At 45.6% G+C, this 24,416-nt stretch overlaps 1 protein-coding gene across 1 annotated transcript in view; it reads left to right on the forward strand.

Moving 5' to 3' along the window:
• The first annotated feature begins 1,393 nt into the window (after window positions 1–1,393).
• Window positions 1,394–24,416, forward strand: part of Anxa5 (annexin A5) — a 30,899-nt gene continuing 7,876 nt past the window's right edge. The window contains exons 1-7 of the mRNA XM_032898499.1: window positions 1,394–1,459; window positions 1,569–1,602; window positions 15,151–15,235; window positions 17,524–17,618; window positions 19,596–19,709; window positions 21,055–21,145; window positions 24,184–24,263. Coding sequence (XP_032754390.1) covers window positions 1,600–1,602; window positions 15,151–15,235; window positions 17,524–17,618; window positions 19,596–19,709; window positions 21,055–21,145; window positions 24,184–24,263 — 468 coding nt within the window. The 5' untranslated portion in view covers window positions 1,394–1,459; window positions 1,569–1,599. The remainder of the gene's footprint in view (window positions 1,460–1,568; window positions 1,603–15,150; window positions 15,236–17,523; window positions 17,619–19,595; window positions 19,710–21,054; window positions 21,146–24,183; window positions 24,264–24,416) is intronic.

A 24,416-nucleotide genomic window follows, 5' to 3' on the forward strand; every position in this document is an offset into this window, starting at 1 on the left:
GTGAGCTCTGCCCTTCTACATAGACCTCACGTTGGTACGGGAAGTCAGCTTGCTCCTCCGGAATGAGGGCTGGGGTCCAGGAGAATAAGGTAATTGAGATAGGATGTAATAGAAACATTTGCTGGGGAAGATCAAGGGTCTGGGTCTGATAATTTATGTTCACTACTTGGCTGCAGGGCGGATCACTATTCACTGTCTGCCTCAAGGCATAGTTTTCTACAGCACTGACACTTCTGCGGTCTTTACTCCAGAGAAAGGAGGAAACGGAGTTGAGTAGATGTGGATGAGAAAATTATGAGTGAGGAAAAAAAATGCTCAGGACAGATTGAAGGAGATGCTATTAGAAAGAAAGTAGACAAGTCTGAGCGACTGAGAGATACATGGGTCTTAAAGGAACGCGGGGGTGGGTGGGTGGGGGGAGATGGGTGGTGCATAGAAGTACTTGAAGGGTCAAGTGGGAGGATCCCTTAGTGTAAGAAACAAAACAAAGCAAAAACCAAAGTAGTCTAGGAAAAACAATTCCCTGGGAGAGATGCTGGAATGTCTGAGGCTATGCAGAGTGGCTAGGTCCTTGGAGAAGGAATTCCACAGAGCAAATGAGGAGGGAAATAGGAAAAGGGTACACTCTGGGAAAGGTGGCAGGCTTCCCCTCTTCGGCGGTGATTTTGTCTACTTTTCCAGAAAACCATCAATCTACCTTGTCGGGGGCTCCCTACAGCCCCCCCCACCGGTTAGCTTCTTCTTGCTCAAAGACCTGACCCTGATGCTGCTTTCTAGAACATCCGCGGGGGCCTCCACTTTAATCACCCTGCACCTCGGGTCTTCCAACTTACTGGTTGGGTTTGGAAATGAGCCCAGGTAAAGGGCTGCCCATCCGCTACACGGACATCCAGAAACGAACACTAGCACAGAACACTTGGAAAACAATCTGGAAAAGATCCTCACTGCCCCATGCTTAATGTGCAGTGCAAGACGCTGCTGTGGACTGCAGCTGTGACAGTCCCCAACTTCCCAGGCCCACCCTAGGCTTGCGGCGCCTCCAGCACAGCGGAGAATGAGCGTGTAACAGCCGCGCCCCACGCAGGCGCAAGAGCCTCGAGACTAGGACGTGGCAGGGTGTGTCCTAATAGGGGGAGTGGCGGGGGGGGGCTGGGACTTAAGTTAGGGACGTGGTCATGGTGGGGCGTGGCCTGTTTGGGGACCTAGTCACTCAAGGGAAGTTTGGTAGCTAAGGGTGTGGCGGGTGTCCGGGACAAGGCGGGGCTTATAGTGCAGCGTCGCTGGGGGCGGGGCCCTGATGGGTGTGTGATCTTGGCAGGGGCGTGGCGTAGCGGGGCCAGGTGGGGCTCCACTGGGCTGGCCAGGGCGTTTCCGTTGCACGGAGCTGCGGAGAGTACTGCCTGTCTCTCGGCGTGTGCATCTGTCCTGCTCTCAACCGCAGCCTGCGCTCTACCTTCTGGTGAGTGACCATAGTACCGGGAGCGACTCCTCCACCAAGGGCGCAGGACCCTTTTGGGGGCGGGAGACCAGAGCTCCAGTGACCATCTCTCTCTTTTCCCCTCTTCCAGCAGCTCCAGCCTACTCCTGACCGACAGCATCATGGTAAGCCTGCGCCCGCCACCAGGGCGATCGGGGCCCTCTCCAAAGGCAGCAGAGCTGGAGGAGATGAAGCTGCCTTCCGAGTCTCTTAGTCTCCATTTTTCCCTTCTGGGTCCTGCTCTGTGTCCTCTCCGTGACCTTTTTGGTGTCCTCCGTGTGCGCTCTCCTGTTTCCTCCCTCGCCCTGGAGTGTCCAGAACCCCGATGCATGTGAATCTGGCCACCCCAAATCCAGAGTTGCCAAAATTAGATCCGGAGCAGGAACAGTTCTCTTGGTCATGTGAGAACGCCCTTTTGGCTTCCCTTGGTTTTTTTATTTTCCCGCAGTTTCCTGTGTTTGAATACTGGGTGTGCGTGGGTTATTTCCATGGTGCTTCAGGGGAGCTTTTTCCAGCTCAAGGCGCAGTTTGTTTAAAAGGAACTGACTGCGCCTTTTCTTTCTTTCCTTTTTCTGCTAAAGGCACTGAACCAAAAATCTGGGTTTCCAAAGTCATGAACTCGCAAAAGGAGTTCTGAATTGAATTTGCCACGGGACTCTTTCAAGTTTTTGTTGTTGTTATTGTTTTGAAAGATCTCCTAATATTTGTCAAAAGTGTAGCAAAGAAAAGTTTTTATTTTACCTTGCTTTCCAAGACAGGGTTCCTCTGTGTTGCCTTGGCTGGTCTCGAACTCACAGACTGTCTCTGATGAGTGCTGGAACTAAAGGCTTTCGACACCACCGCCCAGCTTATGCAGTAATTTTTCAAAGTTGGTCATGTGAATAAGTTTTCATACCTAAAATATTCCACCCTGAGGCAGGGTGGTTATACCTGGAATCCTTCGTCTTGGGAGGTAGGGGCAGGAGGATCAGGAGTTAATGGTTCTCTTTGGTCATCCACGGCCTTGGCTTTAATAGACCGTTTCAACAAACAAAACAACAAAACTTTTCATCCGGGATGAAACTAATTTCACCCATCTTGCCAATCTAACTGGCCTTGACAATCTTTTAAATAAGTGTTTCAGCCTACTCAGTGTGCCTGAAGACAGACAGACACACACACACACTCACACACTTAATCTCTCTCTTCCTCTCCCTTCCCCCTCCTCCTCTCCCTCTTTCTTTCTCTCTCTCTCCCTCTTCCTCTTTCCTCTCCCTCCCTCTCTCCCTCTCCCTCCCTCCCTCTCCGTCGCCTCCCCCGACTCCTTCCCTTTCTCACCAGTTCACTAGTCAGGTTGCTTTAGTACGGTTGGATAAGATTTCATGGCTCTTCCCAAAAGTCAGTGGAGGGATTCAGATGATTTGGTAACGACACTATCAAGTTTATACAGTGCACAGTGTTGCCATTCTTCTGCATTTGCAGAAGTTATATTACCTCAAGAGGACCTCAGATTTTGGTTCTTCCACAATAAAGTGCATGTTTTGTAGGATTAGCTTGATTCCTCTGAGGAGTTCCTCTTCATGCGTTGCTGTGGTGATAGACATGGTGATTAGTAAGCCTCACAGAACAGTCCCCTCCATCTCTGCGCATTTGGCTTACTCTCAGATATCTTGTAAATGTCCCAGGGATGTCTCCAGGTTTCGGTTTTGATAAGGTCCCGATGTGCAGCGCAGGCTGGTTTGGAAGAGCGGGCTTCCTCTTTCTCTGAGGTGCCCTTGCCTCAGCCTCCCAAGTGCGGAGATGACAAACCTTGCCGTCTCGATCAATTGTTTTCCATTATCCCTGCTCTTTATCCATGATCCTATTGGAAACACTAGCATGCTGGGCTTTTCTGCACCGTTGTCTGTGGAAAGCACAAAAGCAAACCATTTCCTTTAAATACCTCAGACTAGGATAGCGTTTTGTTTCTTGCATTTGGTGATGCAGAATGCCCATCCACATTTTATAAGTGCCATCCCTCCCTCTCCCTAGTGGTTTTGGGGACCCGGTCTCAAAGAGCTCAGCCTGGCCTTGAACTCAATATGTAGCTGAGGATGACTTTGAATGTTGATCCTCCTGCCTTGGACCTTCCAAGTGCTGGGATTACAGGTGTGCACCCCCAAGCCTGGCTATAAGTGCATTTTACTGTCTAATGCCTCCTTTGCCTTCTGGTGTCATCTAGGAAAACTGGAGCTTCATGTCAGGCCTCACAGAGGCTCTTTTGTTGGACTTTTGTTGACCCAAGGGGATGGGAACCAGAGACTTACATTCCATGACATCTGGAGATTAATGGTATCAGATTTCTGTCTCAGAGGCGTGTGCTTTAGCAATTAAGAAAGCATTGTTTAAATATTAATGTCTCTTGTTTATTGAAATAGTTTCCACTACAGCAACTCTTCACATTTAAGAAGTTTGATTATGTATCTATAGTAATAATCTACTCTTACTTATGCTGGGACTGCACCATTTGAACAAGCACGAAACTACAGAGTCAGGGGTTTAGGCAGACCATGAGTATGACCATCTTGCTAAGAATTTAACTAGAAAGAATTGGTTGAGCCAGGCGGTGGCACACTCCTCTAATCCCAGCCTGAGGAGGCAGAGGCAGGTGGATCTCTGTGAATTTGAGGCCTGCCTGGTCTACAGAGCAAGCTCCAGGATAGCCAGGGCTACACCACAGAGAAACCATGTCTTGAAAAAACACAGAAGACCTAGGTCAGTCACATGCACGCTCTATGCTCTCTGGGTGTTTCAATCTCTGTGCACCCACATGGGCCCACGTGAGCTGATTCTGTGGGTTTTCTTGTAGTGTCCCTGACCCCTCCTGTACCTACAATCTTTCCTCCCCTTCTTCTACAGAATTCCCCAAGTTCTACCTAATGTTTGGCAGTGGGTCTCTGTATCAGTTGCTGGGTGAAGTCTCTCAGAGGACAGTTATGCTAGGCTCCTGTCTGCAAGTATAGCAGAATAACATTAATAGTGTCAGGGTGGCCTCCCTCTCATCTCATAGGTTTCATGCTGGGCCAGTTATTGGTTGGCCATTTCCTCAAAATTTCTGCTCTGTCTTTTACCCCTGCACATCTTGTGGGTGGGGCAAATGGTACATTGAAGGTTTTGTGGCTGGCTGGGTGTTCCAGTCCCCTCATTGGAAGTTTTACCTGGTTACAGGAGATGGCTGGTTCAGGCTCCATACTGCTAGGAGTCTTAGCTAGGGTCACCCTCATAGATTCCTGGGAGTTTTGTTTGTCCTAAGTCTCTAGCTTGTCTCAGAGATCCCCTAACCCCACCCCTAAGCCATCTGCACACATATAAGAGCTGTGTGGTTTGGTCTTCATGTGGGACTCCTAACAATAGGATCAGGGGCTGTTTCTGATTCGTATAGCCTGCCTTTGGGGCCCCTTTCCCTTACAGGCCTAGCAGTAGGGCAAGGTACCTCATCTTACAGCAACTTGATATGCTGAGGCTGGTTGGTAACCATGGGAGGCTGCCCTTTTCTGAAGAGAAAGGGAGGAGGAGCAGGTGAGCAGGGGGAGGAAGAGGGAAGGGAATCTGTGGTTAGGATATTAAATAAATAAATAACAAGAAAAGAAAAATATACAACAAAAGCAAAAAAAAAAAGTAGATACCTTGGATCCTTGTGTGTGTGTGTGTGTGTGTGTGTGCGTGTCTGTGTGTGTGTGTGTGTGTGTTTCCGAAGTCAGGATTGTAACAGCCCATTGGGCCTGGTTGGCTCACCAGTGTATTTACTGACCTAACCTGGATCCAGTCAGAGTAGGGAAAACACCATGGCAAAGGATCATACTGAGAGCCCTGTGACTTCATATTACCATGTTCGCCAAATATGCAGAACCGTAAGATTCTATAGATCCACATTGTGAGATCCGATCTTATTTTCAGTCCTAATCCTGGTCTCTTAACATCAACGGATTGGGTGTTTGAAATTATTTTAATGATAGCTTTCTCAGTCTTTGTCAAAGGAAACACAGAGGTTAATTTTATTTTCTATGATGTCTAAGAAAAGTTTAAATTATAATTTAAACTTATACATACCTATAAACAGTGGGCAGTAGCTATTTTTCAATGTATGCTTGAAAATATTAATTTGAATGAATTGTATGATTTTAAACCATAATGCCCCTGCTATTGTAGCATAAGAATGCTGCTACGTGAGTATCAGATGACTATGATTATTGGGTGAGTACATTTTCTATCATGGTAAATTTGAATGCAAACTAATTCAACTTATTAAGTATTAACATAGCTGTTAAAGATGCCTATATTATCTCTATATAGTGAAATATGCATGAGTCATTTTATATTTTTCTTTCTATATCCAACTTCTTACATAAATGCAGTTTTTTCTTTACATCTTAGTAATGTTTCTTCAGTTAGACTTACTGTATTTTGGGTTAGATTTTAAAATTGGGTTCTTAAGCTTTTTTTTTTTAAATTCCTTAGGTGTTATGCTATTACCATAGGGTTCCTATTGCTGTGACGAAACACCACGACCAAAAGCATCCTGGGGTGGGGTATTTCACCAACATTTCCATTTCATAGTTGATCATCCAAAGCAGTGAGGGCAGGAACTCCTGCAGGGCAGGAACATGAAGGCAGGAGCTGATATATAGGTCATAGAGGACTACTGCGTACTGACTTCCTCGTTCCCATGGCTTACTCACTGTACTGGCTGGCTTTGTGTGTCAACTTGTCACAAACTGGAGCTATCACAGAGAAAGGAGCCTCAGTTGAGGAAATGCCCTCATGAGACCCAGCTGTAAGGCATTTTCTCAATTAGTGATCAATAGGGGAGGGCCCAACCAATTGTGGGTAGTGCCATCCCCGGGCTGATAGTCATGGATTCTATAAGAAAGCAAGCTGAGCAAGCCAGGGGAAGCAAGCCAGTAAGCAGTATCCCTCTATGACCTCTGCCTTAGCTCCTGCCTCCAAGTTCCTGCTCTGTGTGAATTCCAGACCTGACTTCCTTTGGTGATGAACAGCAATGTGGAAGTGTAAGCTGAATAAACCCTTTCCTCCCCAACTTGCTTTTTGGTCATGGTGTTTTGTGCAGGAATAGAAACCCTGACTAAGAGGACACTCACCATGTGAAATCTCTTTGACCACTCACGACCACCTGCCCAGGGATGACCTCACCCACAATGATCTGGACCCCATCCATCAATCTCTAAGAAAAGCCTTAGAGACAGATTATGGAGGCAGTTTCTCAATTGAGGTCCCCTCCTTTCAGATAACTCTAGCATGTGTCAAGTTGACATGCGACTAGCCAACACGACTGACCCCTTGTCAACCTGACACACAAACACACCTCTGTTAAGTCACATTTTATTTCTTGTTCCTCCCCAAGCTCACACATAATTATCAGCATTATAAGAATTCCAGATTTTAAGAGTTGCATGGTCTTTAAAAATACGAATAAAATTCATTCTTTTTAAAAATACTCGGGCTCTACACAAAGCCAAAGTCTGTAAAACTGTAAAATCTCTAAAAGTTCAAATTCTTTCAATTGTGGGACCCTGTAAAAATAAAAAAACCAAGTTAAGTACTTTATTACTTCAAGAAAGAAGAAGAACCAGGGCATAACCAAAATCAAAGCAAAACCAAACTCCAGAAGTATAAATAACGCAGTGTCCAATGTTTGGGATCCACTCAGGGTCGTCTAGGCTCTTCCATAGGGCCTGGGTCGCGTCTCCAGCTCTGCCCTCTGCAGCACGAGCCCCTTGTCTTCCAGGCCCTCGCTGCCTCCACTCTCCTGCTGCTGCTGTTCTTGGTGGTCTTCCCACGGTACTGCCATCTCCAAAAATGTTGGGGTCTTCTGATGCCACTGGGCTATACTTCAGCAGTGGCCTCTCCTGAGCCCCCTTAGGACTGCAGCCCTGGCACAGTGTTCTCTGTAAGCCCTTCATGACCTCTTCTTGCTTTTAACGTCAGTACCACTTGGGTGATTTCCATGACCAGGTTTGGCTGCCAGCATGAGCTACAACCTCGGCCACTTCTGGAGCACAGCCTCCGTGTTCTAACCCTGAAAACCCACTTCCCAGAAGACCTGAGCGTGGTGATGCTGGTCTCTTCTTAATCATAGCTGAGTGAGTCTTTAGCTTCAGTTGATCAGAACCACAGGTTCTTAACTCAAATGGCCTGGTAGAGTCTTTGCTTCCCTCTGGCCTTCATTGTCTGCACGGCATTCAACAGCCTTTTCTCCCAGGCTCCCTCAGAAGAGTTCATCAAGCTTTGCACACATATGTTATGATATATATATATATATATATATATATTATATGACAACACTGTCTTCAGACACACCAGAAGAGGGCATCGGATCCCATTACAGATGGTTGTGAGCCACCATGTGGTTGCTGAGACTTGAACTCAGGACCTCTGCAAAAGCAGCCAGTGCTCTTAACTGCTGATCATCTCTCCAGCCTCAATATATTTTTTTTTCCTAGCCCAAAGTTCTTCGATAATCCTCCCCTCAAAACAAAATGGTGGAGTCTGTCACAGCAATACCCCACCATCCTGGTACCACCCTGTCCTAGTCAGGGTCACTGTGGCTGCGGTGAAACACCATGACCAAAAGGAGGTTGGAAGGAAAGGGTTTATCCCACTCACAGCTCCACAGAGCAGCACTGTTGGTTTTTCATTTCACTGTCTAGCCACAGCCAAACTAATAGGTATTCCAATTACCTTAAATACTTAAAAGTTCATGGGCTCTTTGGTTTGGAAAAAAAGTTGTCTGTATTTCATAGACAAATGAACCATTTCATAAATTTTAATTCGGTTTAAAGATTTCTTTTTTTCAGGTAATCAAATTTTAAGAATTTAATTTTGAGCAGTCAGAATTTAATTTCATTAGCTTTACTGCTCTTTTTTTTTCTGGGGGGGCGGTGTTTTTCTAGACTGCTTCTCTGTACAGCCTTGGCTGTCCTGAAACTCACTCTGTAGACCAGGCTGGCCTCAACCTCACAAAGATCCACTTGCTTCTGCCTTCCAAGTTCTGGGATGAAAGACACATATTACTACCACCCAGCTGTTTTGGCTGTTCTTAAAGAGTTAATATATCCACTGCAGTAGGAATGTCCTGGAGACAAAAATTGGGCTGTTTAAATGTCCAGGAGAAACCTCCAGAGTATCAGTTACCTCTGTGATACATATTTAAACTGTTTAAGAGTTGGTTGGAAAATGTGGGGGTTGGTTTAGCATTGTGGGCTCATAACAATAATTTACCGAGGCCCCTTGCAGAGCTGGCAGGCTCAGAGTAAACAAGTACATTTTCTCTGAGTTCATTACAGAGGAATCTGTGGACGCTGCCTTCCACCTCAGGTTGGTTATCTCTGTTGCTCACTGCGGGTTCCCGGGTCAAGGTTACCCATGGCCTCTGCTGCCCTGGCTCAGTGTGGTGCAGATTCCCCATCCCCCTGACTCTGGCTTCCTTTGGATTCTGACTCCCTCTGACTCTTGGCTGCTTTGCAAGACACTGAACCCCTCATCGGCATCTGCAAGGCCTCGTTTCCGTGTCGCTCACCCGAGCTCCTTGGAAGACCTCTTCTGGTGCTTAAGTGACCTAGAGATGTGTGGATTGTGACTTTCTTCTTATAGTGACTTCAGAGTTCAAAACAGTAAACACATTCCTAATCATAGATCCATTTCTGAAATACACCCTAGTTGCATAACTGTCTACGATTCTACAATTGCACAAACGTATTAGTTTAATTAGAGTTAGTGCTCCTAAGGCTTTGCTTTAAATATGTTGTGGATCCAACCTTCCTTTGTTAGTAGCTCACACAGTATGCAAGCACGTAAGCCATTGGTTGGAAGAAATGCATACTGCAGTCGGCCTCATTTCTCCCCACCCTGGTTTCTGTTGTCTTTACTTCCCATTTGTATGTGCATGCTGGCCGTTTGGATATTTGCTTTCCCGCTCCATCCTGGGTCTTGTGAGACTGGAAAGTATAATGGATGCTGTGACTAGGAGTTGTTGCTAGAATGGATACTTTGCCAAACCCTTCAAATCATTATCTAGTACTTGTGATACATTTTGGAACTATGTGTTACTCTTATCTGAGGTGGCTTTGTTGGCACCATTTCTGCAGGATAAAGGAGGGGAGAAGCCATAGTGGGAACAGATGCAAATGCTTAGGGCATGGCTAAGAATTTGGCACAACCGAACTGTAGATAGCACTGCCAGAGTGCCCATGGTAAGAGAGGTGAAAGGAGTCAGACCCAAGTAATAGGAATTGTTCTCTTGTGTTGGAGAGCCCTTCTTGGGCCATTAAAGGTGAGTAAGCCTGGACCAGATTTGTGTTTAAGACAGAGTGTTCTGGCGCTAGCATGGTGACTGCATTCCTGGTGATTGTAGAAGAGGGATAACCTTGTTGGAGTTGGAAGGGAAACTGGATCACTTGGGAACTTGTTCCAGTAAAACTTGTCCCCCCACCACCACTGAAGAATTAAGACAGGCAGTAGGAGGACTTTATTTTTATTATTTTACATTTTTTAGACAAGACCTCACTCAGCACAAGCTTGCCCTGAGCTCACAACAATCCTCTTGTTTCAGCCTACAGAGTCCTAAGGATACAGGCATTAGTCACCAAGCAGGACACAGTTGGTCCTAGATTGGAGGGACCTGTGGGAGAAGGAGACCACTTCGATATGTGACCAAGGAGGTGGCTGGTGTGGGCTGGGTGCAGGTCAGGATGGCTGGCTGGCTTACTGAGTTTAGGTTTGGACAGAGAAGACAGAACTGGATTTAATGAATTTGAGTTCCTATCAAATTTTAAGGTTTTTAGCGCCTACATTTTAGCACTGTGAGCTCCCTGTAACTCCAGTTCCAGGGGACCAAATGTCTAGCTGTGGCCTCTGGGTTCCCATACTCTGGTGCACATAGGCTCACATGCACACACACACACACACACACACACACACACACACACACACACACACAGAGAGAGAGAGAGAACAAAAGGTTCATTGGCCTGGAGCGGCGGCTCAGGGCACTTGCTTTTGCTGAGGATCCAGGTTTATTTCTCAGCAACCACAACTCCTTATACCCACCCCTAGGTAGCTCTAGTTCTAAGGGGTCTGATGCTCTGTTCTGGCATCTGTGGACACAAGGCACGTGTGTAGGCTGCACTTCCCTCTGAGCAGCAAGGGACTCCCACTCCCCACGTCCTCCCACTTCTCCACTGATTTTTATGTGGTCTCTGTCTATAACTCAACATTGCGCTCAAAGCTTTCCTACCTTAGCGTAGCTAAGTCACAGTCATTAGATTTGTGCTTCTGAAATACTGAAATACTGCTGAAGTAAAGCTTTGAATCCGTTGGCTCTCCTATAAACCCGGTTGTTTCTGATCATCTCGCACATGGATTGGTTGGCTGTTGCTGCTTTCCAAGTGGTGTTCACAGAATATCCCTCAGGACAGTTAGGTGAGGCAGCAGCAGGCTCCCTGCTACCTCGAGAACTCATGGGGGGGCTGAAGCTCTTACGCACATCAGCAACAAGGAGACACCCCCTTACTGCCAGCAGCTTCTAAGGGCACACGTGTTTGTTTCATTTTACTGATGTTTGCCAGTAGAAGACGTTCTGCGCTGGCAGGGAGGGTTAAAATCAAAACACACAACAGCAAAGACATACACACCAAAGCCTGGCACTGGGGGACAGAACTCGGCCTCCTGCACACTAGGCAGATGCTCTGCTGCTGAGCCTCTTTCTCTGTTGGTTTTGAGACATGGTCTCACTGGGCTGTCCTTGAGGTCACTCTGTTGCCTTGAACTTTTGCTCCTCGGGTCTCAGATTCCTGAGTAGCTGCGATTGTAGGCAGGCCCCAAAAGCCCGACCAACAGAATTTTAAGTCACTGTCTTAGGGTTTCTATTGCTGTGATGAAAGACCGTGACCAAAAAGCAAGTTGGGGAGAAAAGGGTTTATTTAGCTTATACTTTCATATTGATGTTCATTATTGAAGAAAGTTAGGACAGGGACACAAGCTGGTCAGCATCCTGGAGGCAGGAGCTGATGCAGAGGCCGTGGAGGGGTGCTGCTCACTGGCCTGCTTCTGATGGCTTGCTCAGCCTGCTTTCTTGTAGAACTCTGGACACCAGCCCAGGAATGGTACCATGCAGCCTAAGCTAGGCGCTCCCCTATTGATCATTAATTGAGAAAATACTTTACCCCTGGATTTTTCAGGGGCATTTCCTCAACGGAGGCTCTTTCCTCTCTGATTACTCTAGTTTGGACAGGGTCAGAGAAGGATTAGGGTCAGGGCTGAGATCACATGTTTAACCAGATGTGTTGTAACCCTGTGTTTATTTTATTTTGTAATTCACAATGGCATCAGGTTCACTTTGCTAATTTTGATCATCCAATTTCTTTTCCTTTTCTTCCATCCATCTGTCCTCTGTCCGTCTATCCATCCATCCATCCATCCATCCATCCATCCATCCATCTTTATTTCTTTGTTTTTCTTTCTTTCTTTGCTTGTTTCTTTCTCTCTTTTTCTTTTGTTATTGTTTTGTTTTCAAGACAGGGTTTCTCTGGTGTCCTAGAACAACTCACTCTGTAAACCATGCTGGCCTTGGACTCGCAGAGATCTGCCTGCCTTTGCCTCACCTTAATTCAGTGACGAGGATGTCTTGTTCCTCATCAGTTGGTTGCTTTATCACAAGGAACATAGTGGGTCTTTAGTTTCTTTATCCAATCAGACCTTCCTATTTTACTAGGGTGTGGGGGGTGTAGAACTCTGTTTTCCTGTCTCCCTACCTTTCCAGGCAACATAATTATTATGATAAAGACTGGATGAGAGTTCAGAAGTGAATGATATGTTGTGAATAGGGGTTGTGTCTGTGAGTATCATAACTTTTTCCTGTGGGACATTGTTGGTGAGAGATGAAATTACATGAGGCTAAGCTGAGGCTGCATAAGGGACCAGAGCTTGCTGTGGATGAAGCTTCTCTATTTTGGTAGACTATGGGGATTTCAGGAAATGGGGCCTCCCAATGAGTCATTCAGAATCAGATTGCATTTTGTGTGAGTAGCAAGGACCAGGCAGAGCCCTAACTAGGGTTCCCTCCACATTACTCATATGTATGACTCACGTCTGATTTGCTAATGCTGCCACGTGGCCTTGCTAGCCCTGTACGGAATATAGCAAAACTGTGTCATGATCTCTAGAAAGTTGTTAGGTATGTGGCTGGAAGTTATTTCTTCTAGCTAGTAGTGAAATCTTTAAGGCTGTCTTCCTTCCTCACACCTGTCAAGCAGTATCCTTCAGTCCCTAGGATCAGATGTTTTGAGACAATGACTTCTAGTTTATGTTCAATCTTGCCCATGTTTAGCTCTGTCTACAGTTTCTTCATAACTTACAGATCAGGTCAATATTTCCTTTAAAAGTGCATTTGCAAACCGTTGTTTGTGAGATGGGACTTCCCCGAGGTGAACTATCTCACTGCCTTGTGGAATACTTTGTCTACCACAGGGCTATATCTGCCACACCCTCCTGTTCCCGTCTCTGGGCAGCCCTTTGTTCTGTCCCCTCCCCTCCTCTCTCCCGTGTGCTGGATAGTTTTATGTCAACTTGCTACAAGCTAAAGTCATCTGAGAGGAGGGAACGCAGTTCAGAAAATGCCTCCATAAGATGGATTGTAGGCAAGGCTGTAGGGCACTTTCTCAATTAGTGATTGACGGGGGAGGGCCCAGCCCATTGTGGCTGGTGTCATCTCTGGGCTGGTGGTCCTGGGTTATGTAAGAAAGCAGGCTGAGCAGGCCATGGGAAGCAGCGGCTGGTAAGCAGCCCCCCCTCTATGGCTGCTGCATCAGCTCCTGCCTCCAGGTTCCTGCCCTGCTTCAGTTCCTGCCCTCACTGCTTTTGTTGATAAACTTGTACGTGGAACTATGAGTGAAATAAACTCTTTCCTTCGTAAGTTGCTTTGGTCATGGTGTTTCATCACAGCAGTAGTAATCCTAACTAGGACATTCTGGAGCCCCTTTCTCCCTGTCTTCTTGCCCTGGGAGGCAGTTCAACACCTCACGATTAAGGAGCCACAGGCCCTTGGCTTGCATCAAGTCTTATCCGCTACTTAGTTGCTTGTGAAGGATTTGCTGAACTGTTAAGCTGGCCTCATTTGTCAAGTCTCACTGAGATACCCACAGGGCACCTACACAGCACGTGGGCCCGTCTTGCACATCGTACCAGGTTGTCATTCTGATCCTTTGATCCCAATAACCCTTATTTCCTTCTTTCTACCCACTTCTTCCCACCTTTTTAATGTGACTCCAATGGCCTTGCTGTCACCTGTATGACCTTGTCGCTTACAGCCAACCCCTTTCCCCAAGTGTCTGCTGTGGGCTGTTTAGGTCTAAATTCCAAACCAGCATTGTTGGCGCTGGACTCCGGTTCCTGCTGGTTCCTGCTGGTTGGTTCCTGCTGGTTCCTGCTTCACGTTCCTGCCAGTTGCATCTGTTCAGCGTCTCCTTCCTCCCTCTGTGTCGGTCTCTGGCAGTCCTCTTGGCCATACTCTCATAGAACCTGTTCCTTTGTCCCACCAATGTCAGTCAGTGCTGAGCAGAGGGAACATTGATCCTGGCCCCACTGCCTGCGGCGTTCTTTATTGGCAACCGGATCAGTCCTTTGCTATTTGTGTGGCATTTGTAGACTTTTCCTGTGTCGATCTGTCTATCCAGCCTAAAGCCTTTTCCGTTCCACTGTAGCGCTTTGCCTGGAGTAATAGGTCATTTTAGTCTTCTGTGTTTTTATGTGTGCTGACAGGTAACATGTCTATTTTTATAATCTAGGTAACTTAAGTCTTGGGGTACTTCCCCTCTCCCACCTCAGTTTCCTCTCTTCCCACTTCTGCATTTTCCTTCTTATGGTCTCTCGTGTGTGTGTATGTGTCTGTGTGTGTGTGCCTGTGTGTGTGTGTGTGTGTGTGTGTGTGTGTGTGTGTGTGTGTGTGTGTCTGTGTGTCTGTGTGTGTGCGTCTGTGTGTGTGTCTGTGTGTGTGTGTGGTGTGTGTGTGTGTGTGTGTGTGTTCATATGTGTGGTCCTGATCAGTGTGTGCACCTGCCTGCTCTGCTGCATTCAGTTACTTACGTGCCTGCCTCTTTACTGCTGTAGGAATCACAGGAACTTAGTAGGACTTCATATGCTAATATGAAACAGGGAGCCTTATAAAGCGAAGAGAATCTTTCATGGTCCCTGCCTGGCACACACATTGCCAAATATTTTCAGAAATTGCTGAATCAAGACTGCTAGGTCTACAGGAGCTGGACTCAGTATGGAGGCCACGTGAGCTGAGTTTTCAACTGGGTGCTTGGGGTGGGGCTTCCCATTTTACTACAAGCTCCATGTGCTTCAAGATTGACTCGGGGAGGCTTAGCCAACAACCGCAGGCGTGTCAGGTTTGGTTGGGTGGGATCGCGGTGAGGAAGAGGAGGGAGCTGCCCCCTGATGACGTTACCGTCTGTGGGTCTTGGTGTCTTCTCTCCGTGGCTGGCCTTGCTTCCCCGATCAGTGGGTCCCAGTGCCTTATCAGTTGGCAAGTTTCCTTAGAGACCAAGCACAGCATTGAGCAGGGTCAGATTGGATTGTCGAGTTACCAGCCTTTGATATGGGTCACAGTGTGAATAACACTGTCCTTCCTTTCCCAGGCTCTCAGAGGCACCGTGACTGACTTCTCTGGATTCGACGGCAGGGCTGATGCCGAAGTTCTTCGGAAGGCCATGAAAGGCTTGGGTAACTTAAACCTTTTAATTCTACAAATAGGGGGATGAGGGGCAGGGACAAATACATTTAGATAACAAAGTAATATCCTAGACCACCCTGAAGATTTATTCTCTAGAATTGGGTTTGAGAGTATCACCAGCTCTGTGCTGTGGGGGTCACCAGTCCAGCCTGCATATAGTACGAGGCAAGCTGCTAGCTCAGTAGCCCAGCCCATCCAATGTCTGCGTCTGCATAGGAAGCTCTTACGGACCCCCCCACCCCCGGAAACACACACACACACACACACTGATATCTTTCTAACTAGTTGCCAGCCTCTTAAGGGTTCTCCTGTGCAACTGACTTGTCTACTCTCCGACTCCTACACCTGAGATTTGAAGGGGGATTGCCTGCGGCATCCCCAGACCCCCTTTTAACAGCCTGATCTCACATTACTATTTGATATCCCTGATCCAGTCAGGCCTGGGTGTCTGCTATGTATGCACGCCCTGTATTTTTCCTGTTCTTATTCTAAGCCCATCCTCTCTATATGGCTACCTTTCAAGACACTGTTGGGTGTCTCCTTCCCCCAAACTCCTTTCTACTCTAGTTAGCCAGGAGATCTTCCTTTGACCACGTAACACTTGGACCTTCCCTAAGGCACTTGCTAGTCTGTTCTAACTCAGAGTTAATTGTAGATTTTTGTTTTCCATGCTAAATCATCCATAACTTGAAGCCAGGGATGATGTTTTTTTTTCTTTTCTTAATCTCCTGTAATACCCAGCATGCTATGCTTTGTGAATAGCCATTATTGGGGTCACTATGCGACATGAAAGGCAGGCATGTCAAGGTTTTAAAAATACAGGCGTGTGGGGTTGGGGATTTAGCTCAGTGGTAGAGCGCTTGCCTAGCAAGCGCAAGGCCCTGGGTTCGGTCCCCAGCTCCGAAAAAAAGAAAAGAAAAAAAAAATACAGGCGTGTTTGTCTACTTACTTTAAGTCCAATTGAGAATATAATATATATATATATATTACATATAACTTTGTAATATATATTGTACAAAGTATTACATATATATGTTTTACATATATAGGTTATATATGTTTTACAGGTAATTATATGTTTTCACATATGTGTATTTTCATATATGTATGAAATATGATAGTTTATATATTATTTTTTTTCTCCATCTTATTAACTTGAGTATTTCTTATTTACATTTCAGTTGTTATTCCCTTTCCAGTTTTCCAGGCCAACATCCCCCTAACCTCTCCCCCTCCCCTTCTTTATGGGTGTTCCCCTCCCCATCCTCCCCTCATTTCCACCCTCCCCCCAACAGTCCCGTTCACTGGGGGTTCAGTCTTGGCAGGACCAAGGGCTTCCCCTTCCACTGGTGATCTTACTAGGCTATTCATTGCTACCTATGAGGTTGGAGCCGAGGGTCAGTCCATGTATAGTCTTTGGGTAGTGGCTTAGTCCCTGGAAGCTCTGGTTTCTTGGCATTGTTGTTCATATGGGGTCTCAAGCCCCTTCAAGCTCTTTCAGTCCTTTCTCTGATTCCTTCAATGGGGGTCCCATTCTCAGTTCAGTGGTTTGCTGCTGGCATTCACCTATGTATTTGCTGTATTCTGGGTGTATCTCTCAGGAGAGATCTACATCCGGTTCCTGTCAGCCTGCACTTCTTTGCTTCATCCATCTTATCTAGTTTAGTGGCTGTATATGTATGGGCCACATATGGGGCAGGCTCTGAATGGGTGTTCCTTCAGTCTCTGTTCTAAACTTTGACTCCCTATCCCCTCCCAAGGGTATTCTTGTTCCCCTTTTAAAGAAGGAGTGAAGCATCCACATTTTGGTCATCCTTCTTGAGATTCATGTGTTCTGTGCAATTTGAGCATTTGGTCTAATACCCACTTATCAATGAGTGCATACCATGTGTGTTTTTCTGTGATTGGGTTACCTCACTCAGGATGATATTTTCTAGTTCATTCCATTTGCCTATGAATTTCATAAAGTCATTGTTTTTGATAGTTGAGTAATATTCCATTGTGTAGATGTACCACATTTTCTGCATCCATTCCTCTGTTGAAGGGCATCTGGGTTCTTTACAGCTTCTGGCTATTATAAACAAGGCTGCTATGAACATAGTGGAGCATGTGTCTAGTTTATATATTCTTACCTTTACATTTCATTTTGTGTAAGCTGTGCTATATGTTTTCATAGAGGGTATTTAGAGCACAGAGTAAACGTCTGGGATAATTAGTAAGGTTGTTTAGAAAATGTGTGGGTGGGAGGCAAGCTTTCACTGTTAGCCATCAATTTCAGGCACCGACGAGGACAGCATCCTGAACCTGTTGACGGCCCGGAGCAACGCTCAGCGCCAGCAGATTGCTGAGGAGTTTAAGACTCTGTATGGCAGGGTAAGGCAACAGCTCGTCTGAGGCGGGAGCGAGTCCAGCTGTGAGTTCTGAAAGAGTTTGAGAAATAAAGCAGTCCCCGGTATGTGTAGGGAAGATTTCAGGACCCTTCCACTCTGCCTCGAGAACACTGTACTCCTCACATGTCCTCCAGAATAGCACAGTGCCCTCATGCGACTTGCTCAGCTCCCTCCGGCCACTGTAAACCACCCCTGGACGATTGATTAACAGTCAGTGATGGCAGTAGAGTACAGGCAGTGTACCAAAAACAGTCATTGAGAAGATAACCAAAAGCTCAGCCTCACACGATTGCTTTTCCTTGCTTGATGCTTTTGGGGGTGTGTGTGTCAATGTGTCTGTGGTCCCATGTTGGTAACTGCCCCCGTCTTTCCTGTCTGTTTTCATTACCTATTTTTTAGGTCTATGCCTGCATTGCTGTCTAAGTGATTTTATTTCTTCTGTGATTAATAGTTCGTAGTAAAGAGAGAAATCTTACTGACAGCATGTGTGACACACCGTAGTGTAGTCTTGTTATTCTGACAGTTTACATTGTTATTTTACTGAGAAGCAAATGGAGCTCAAGACCAGAGAGTGTCCTCTAGTGTTGCCGGGGACAAACCCCAGGAGCAGGTGCTCTCCACAGAGCTGCAGTGCAGCCCATTGAGAGATGATGTCTAACCCAGTCCTGCTGCCTGCTGCTGGAGATCACTGTTCCTTTCCATAAATAATGGCGCACATTACCACATGAAAGGTGCCTTTTCACCAGTCAGAAGCATAACAGTGATCGGCAACTCTATATTGGAATGTTAATATTATATATTAGAATTGGAGAGTAAAAGAGAGGCGATGGTTTAGATATTGTAGGCTAAATCTTACTCTTAAAAATATATTTGTGAGTTTTGAGAAAATTTCTCTCTTTTTTACTCTTTTATTCTGGTGGTGGGGGTTTGACCCAAAGCTGGGTAAACTGTGATACAGTGGTCTGCCATTGAGGTACAACCAAGCATTTTGGGAGAACTTTTATGAGGATACTTCTCAAGGATGCTGAAAAAATATGTATGTGGAATATATGCTTTCCATGGCTCGAGTGCTCGGCCACAGGGCGACATTTCTAGTTAAGCCTTTTGGGTAGGTGGGTGGATGAGTGAGTGAGGCTTGGGATTTTGAGGTAGAATCTTACTGTATAAACTGAACATAATGTTACAGGCCTGTAATTGTAGATATTTCAGAGGTTGAGATGAGACCACATGTTCAAGTCCTACCTGGAGTGAGGTTGGTGACCTGTGCTTTTAATCCCAGTATTTAAGAGGCACTTGGGTCTCTGTGAGGTTGAGGACAGCTTGATTCTCATAGTGAGTTCCAGGACAGCCAGAGTACATAATACAGAGACACAGTCTCAAAAAAAAAAAAAAAAAAAAGAATAAGAAGGAGGAGAAGGGAGAAGAAAAAGGAGGAGGAGATGTAGGAGGAGGAGGAGGAGGGGGAGGGGAGAAGGAAGAAGAGGAGAAGAAGAAGAAGGAGGAGGAAGAGGAGGGAAGAAGAAGAAATAAAAAATCCTACCTGGGGTACAGAGTGAGTTTAAGATTCGTCTGGACAGTGGCCTCAAGAATGTAGGTGCTTTCCTGGCAGGAGGAGGCCCTGGGTTTTATCCTATCACGTGTTACCAGGCTGGCTTCCTGCCTCACCCTTTCATATACTGGAATTACGGGCATCTGTTACCACACCTAATACCGCGCTTTGCAGATGTATTCCATTTTATTTTGGTGCGTGAAGTTAATGAAACATCTTTAATACCTTGCTAGATAAATATTGGTGCTTGAGGTTTAGGGCAGATGTTGAAGGCACGCTCCTTAGGAATTTCTTTAGCACAGTGATCTTCTCTAATCCTCAGAGAAGAAGCATACAGAATTGACTAAAGCAAAGGGTTTTCATTTCTGTTTGGGAAGATTGTGGTCACCAGGTTTTTGTTTTCTGAGGTAGGACCTGGTGAATGACATGAAGTCCGAACTGACTGGAAAGTTTGAGAAGTTAATTGTGGCTTTGATGAAGCCCTCCCGGCTCTACGACGCCTACGAGCTGAAACACGCTCTTAAGGTAAAAGGGTGCAGACAAGGGCCATTTCTGCCCAGCCTAGTGCCACTTCGTTTTGGTAATTATCCTGGGTCTTATTTTACTCATTTCAGCGAAGGCTGCTCAGACAAAACGGTGGGGGTCAATAAGGGGGAGGGGAGGGGTCAAGCCTAACAAGTGTGCAGCTTAATCTTCTTGTGTAGTCAAAATTGTTGTCTAGAGTTTTAGTGCGCTGGATTCTTATACCTTCATTTTATATATTAGGCCTTGAAAGTGTTACAGAGGAAATATTTTAGTTTCTGAGGTAGGAAAGGTGGAAGTTGACTGTGTTGAAACATTTGCTCGGACAGTGGCAGGGAATGGTGTGCCCTTAGTAGGTTGGTTCCGAGTGGGCAGACGAGATAACCAGCTCAGGGATTGTGCTCACACAGTGGGAACATGGGAGTCTCCCAGCCCAGAGTCTGCATTGGCTGGGTCTCCGTGCTGTTCCGTGCAGTTCGTAGTAAATGGGATCTTAGGACCCTAAGAGAAGGGCTTTTTAACAGACTGCACCTCAAGCGTTATTAGCAGCAAAGATCTTCCCACAGGGATGGACTTAGGTATTTCAGGGCTTGAGTTTTTGCAAAGAAGCTGAAATAGAACCTATGCTGTCTTAAACAGACGACAGTTGTAGCCATGTTTCTACTTGTATGTTGTGATGTAGCAGTGTAGACATGACTTTTATAAGAACAGAAAGGAAACCAGCTAAAGTTATTTTTCAGAAACACAGAAAATATGTGCCAGCAAATGGTCTCTGTTTGTTAGCCATGTTTCTGTTTTGTTAGCCATGTTTCTGTTCTGGTACTTTCGATGAACTCTTTAACCATAAAGTTTTATTTGGCTCATGCTCATAAATAACTGGCCCCGAGGCTTTGGGCCTGTAGCCAGCAGGCAGGAAGCCAGGCACAGAGAAGAGACAACTGTGGTCCACCGCCCTTTTAAAAGACATTCCCCAATGACCTAAAAGCCTCTCACTAGGCCACATCTTAAGGGTTTGGTTAGTGCCCCCTAGTGCCACTCTGGACACCAAACTGTTAATGTTTGGCTTTTAGGGGACAGAATTAAAGACCTCAACTACAATGGTATGTTTGATGGACATAGAAAAGTCAACTCTGTTTTTCAGTAGGCAAAATAAAAAGTAAGATAGACTTAGATTGCTGAATTTTTGAACTCTAATAATAGAACATGTGTATGAGGAGATCCATGTTGTCTTGGATATTTTTGTAATTATATAATTTGGATAACATCCAGAGAAATAGCTTTCTTTTCTTTTTCTTTTTTTAATCTTACTGACATGTTATCGCTGTTAAAAAAACAAATCTTCCAACAGGGAGCTGGGACAGATGAGAAAGTGTTGACTGAAATCATTGCCTCAAGGACACCTGAAGAGCTCAGGGCCATAAAACAAGTTTATGAAGAAGGTAAACAGTTGGAGTTTATCATCTGCCCTTTCTGTCGTGTGGATGTGATCTTGTGTGGACGTGGTCTTGTGTGGCTGTGGTATCAGGCAGCACATGCCTGTTGAGTGGAAGAGCTGTATGTCAGGTTATTCTTCGTCTTCAATAAAAACCAAACAGGGGTTGGGGATTTAGCTCAGTGGTAGAGCGCTTGCCTAGTAAACGCAAGGCCCTGGGTTCAGTCCCCAGCTCCAAAAAAAAGAAAAAGAAAAAAAAAAACAAACAACAACAAAATAATAAAGGAACAAACTCCCAGTCTTTATTCCTAGCGGTTACAGTAACTGACAACACCTGAAGGGAGATGCAGGGTAGTTTTACACAGGATTTGCAGACACTCTAAGAATAGAGAGGCTTTTTCCTCTCCTTGAATTTAAGTTTCTTTAAATAAATCCAGTTTTGTGGAAGATGTTAAGAGCTACAAAGAAGACATTTTGGGGAATGGGAAGAGAGTCTGAAACCCTTTCTGCACTGGAGTTGATAAAATATTGATAAAGTGTATTGTTCGCTGATACAGTGATTGATAAAGTGTATCGGCTTGGCTAAAGTGTTCCGTATTCTGGTTGTTATTTTTAGTGTAATCCGTGTGTGTGTGTGTGTGTGTGTGTGTGTGTGTGTGTGTGTGTGTGTGTGTAAACAAAGTCTGCGTTTCAGTCTATTTCGTATGTCTGTGGTTTGAATGTATACAAGTCCATGAAATGAAAGTGCAGGAAGATTGTTCTGACCTGCTGCTGTCAGGTTTTTCTGTCACTCAGCCTGGGGTGTCAGCCAGAGATTGTGGTGCTCTTGTAGGAATCACGTACAGAATTTAGATGTGAAGCTTTTAGCCCACTGACTCAGAACAGTATGGAATCTAGGGCAACTAAATAATTTCCCAGGTCTCTTTCCAGCTTCTTTTTGTAGTCAATATGGCTGCTGCCGCTGTGGCAGCGGTGGGACACGTATCTCATGGAGGCAGACACATATCTCATGGAGGCAGACACATATCTCATGGAAGCCGTATATTTGATGTGGTCTTCGGAGCTCTCTGTCTTCGGATGCTGATGCTGAGGACAGAGCATCTGTGCTCCAGTAACTGTGCATGTGACTGTGCATGCTGCATCCTGCTCAGTGTGTACCTGGACATGGCTCTGTGTTCATTGCTGCTCTGGCTGTCATGAGGAACATAGAAGACATGCGTACCACAACTCTTGTCCCCAATGACTTCATGTTCAATAGTTAAAGGATGGTAAACATTTAAAAGTTGTGTATGAAAAGTATTAATTCAGAGTGCAGACAAGGAGGGAGAGGGCATCGTGACTTAGGGTCTTAGGGGAGGCTTTGTGATACAAACTGGATAGTGGAATTTCAAGAGCTGGTGGCTTGCTAAGTATCCACTGGAAAATGCATGGGGTTTATGCATATGCTCACACAGTGCCACATTACTTAGCGTTAAACACGAAACGTGACATTTGCAATTGCACAGGTCAACAGGGCAGGTCTCAGATTCTGTGGAGTGAGCTGGGTACAGAAAGACAAACATGGTATGATACCACGTGGGTAGAATCCAAATGAATGATAAAACAACTATAACTGTTGAGAGTAACGTGGTGTTTGCCAAGGCTGGACAGGAGGGACGGTGAAGGGAGGAAATGACAGGGAGATGGTGCCCAGGGGACAGTGAGATGGAGTGGGAAAGGTGTGGAGATCTGGTTGTAGTATGATGACTTTCATAGTACTCTATTGTGGGCCTAAAATTTTCTTGGAAACTAGATCTTAAATGTTTCACCATTCACAGTTAGCTTGTGGTAACCATTTCACAGTATCACGCATGATGTATGCCTTAAATAATACATGTTTTCTTTACTCCTTATAACTTAGCCAAAGGGGGAAGAAAAGACAAGATGGGTTTCAGTAGGTAAAGGCGACTTAGATCATCAGTGGCGTGGATTCTGGGCTGAGGACAGTAGGCAGAGCGATGTGACGGAGCCTCACTCTAGCGAGGGGCAGGTGTGTGTGTATGAAGATACACAGCAGTAGGTAGACAGTTTAGGGATGACCTTGGTTGGTGGAATGTTGAATGGACAGTTGAAAGAAGGAAGGAAATTTGAGTCTAGTGGTGCATTAGACAGATAGCTCAGTAGGGAGGCAACGAGGAAGCCGTGTAGTGATTATGGCACCACTACACCGGGTCACCGGGAGGCGGGGAGCATGAAGAGTACTAATCAGAGGAGCAAATGCTTTGTGTGTGTGTGGGGAGTTAATAACCAGTTACAAGTATTGGAGCAGAGGAAGGAATCAGAGATGCCTACAACATTTTGTATTTGGGTGACTGGTTCTAATGCACATAAAATAAAAGCTTCAGGCCTTAAAAAATATTCCTGCTTTCAAATAGTGATTAAACATTGTAGCACCTTATATAGCAAGAGCACTTTAAGATGCCGTTTGAGAGTTAGTGAAGGGGTGTAGGCCTCAGTAGCTCTCAGTTCTCTGCTTTCCTGTGACCTTGGGCTGAGGAGTTGGAACCCAAGGTTGAGGGGTTATACTTCAGAACGTTATTCTTTTTGTCAGAGATGACTTAACTGGTGCAAAGGAACACTGTCTTGTCGGGGGGAGATACCACCATGCAAAGGCAGGAATTTATAGGATGAAAATCATCTAGCAAAAAAAATCACATAAAACATTTGCAAGAAGCAGAGTTTCACCTTAGGATTATCATACTTTTGAAGCTTTACACCATCACCCTGAGTTTTCATATTACTAACTACATGGGGAGAGCATTGTGGAGTGGCTGACATAATTCAGGCTTGAGTGAATGCTTTTGGTGGATGTTAATAGAACCAGCCTATTTTCATCTGGCACTCACTTACTGAATTTACCATCTGTCTTTGGAACACTCAGAGATGGCGGAGAAAGGATTTTGTTAACCAAATATGTCTTCCTTTATGCCTTATTCACCTGACTAATGGGGCAGGGTATTCTAATTCAGAGATGTTATGAACAAGTCTGAAATCATTGTTTTTCAGAATATGGTTCCAACCTGGAAGATGACGTGGTGGGGGATACCTCAGGGTACTACCAGAGGATGTTGGTGGTCCTCCTTCAGGTACTGGTAGAAACTTAACATAATTTACTAAGAAGTTGTTGGAATGACCTGCCTGTATTAAGTTAAGGCCACTTAAAAGTCTTTCAGTGGTTTCTGGTTTGTGCAGACTCCCACTGTAAGGGCTACCTGCTGCCTGTGTTTGTGTCTCAGACT

Source organism: Rattus rattus, chromosome 3, assembly GCF_011064425.1.
Source record: "Rattus rattus isolate New Zealand chromosome 3, Rrattus_CSIRO_v1, whole genome shotgun sequence".
NCBI lineage: Eukaryota > Metazoa > Chordata > Mammalia > Rodentia > Muridae > Rattus > Rattus rattus.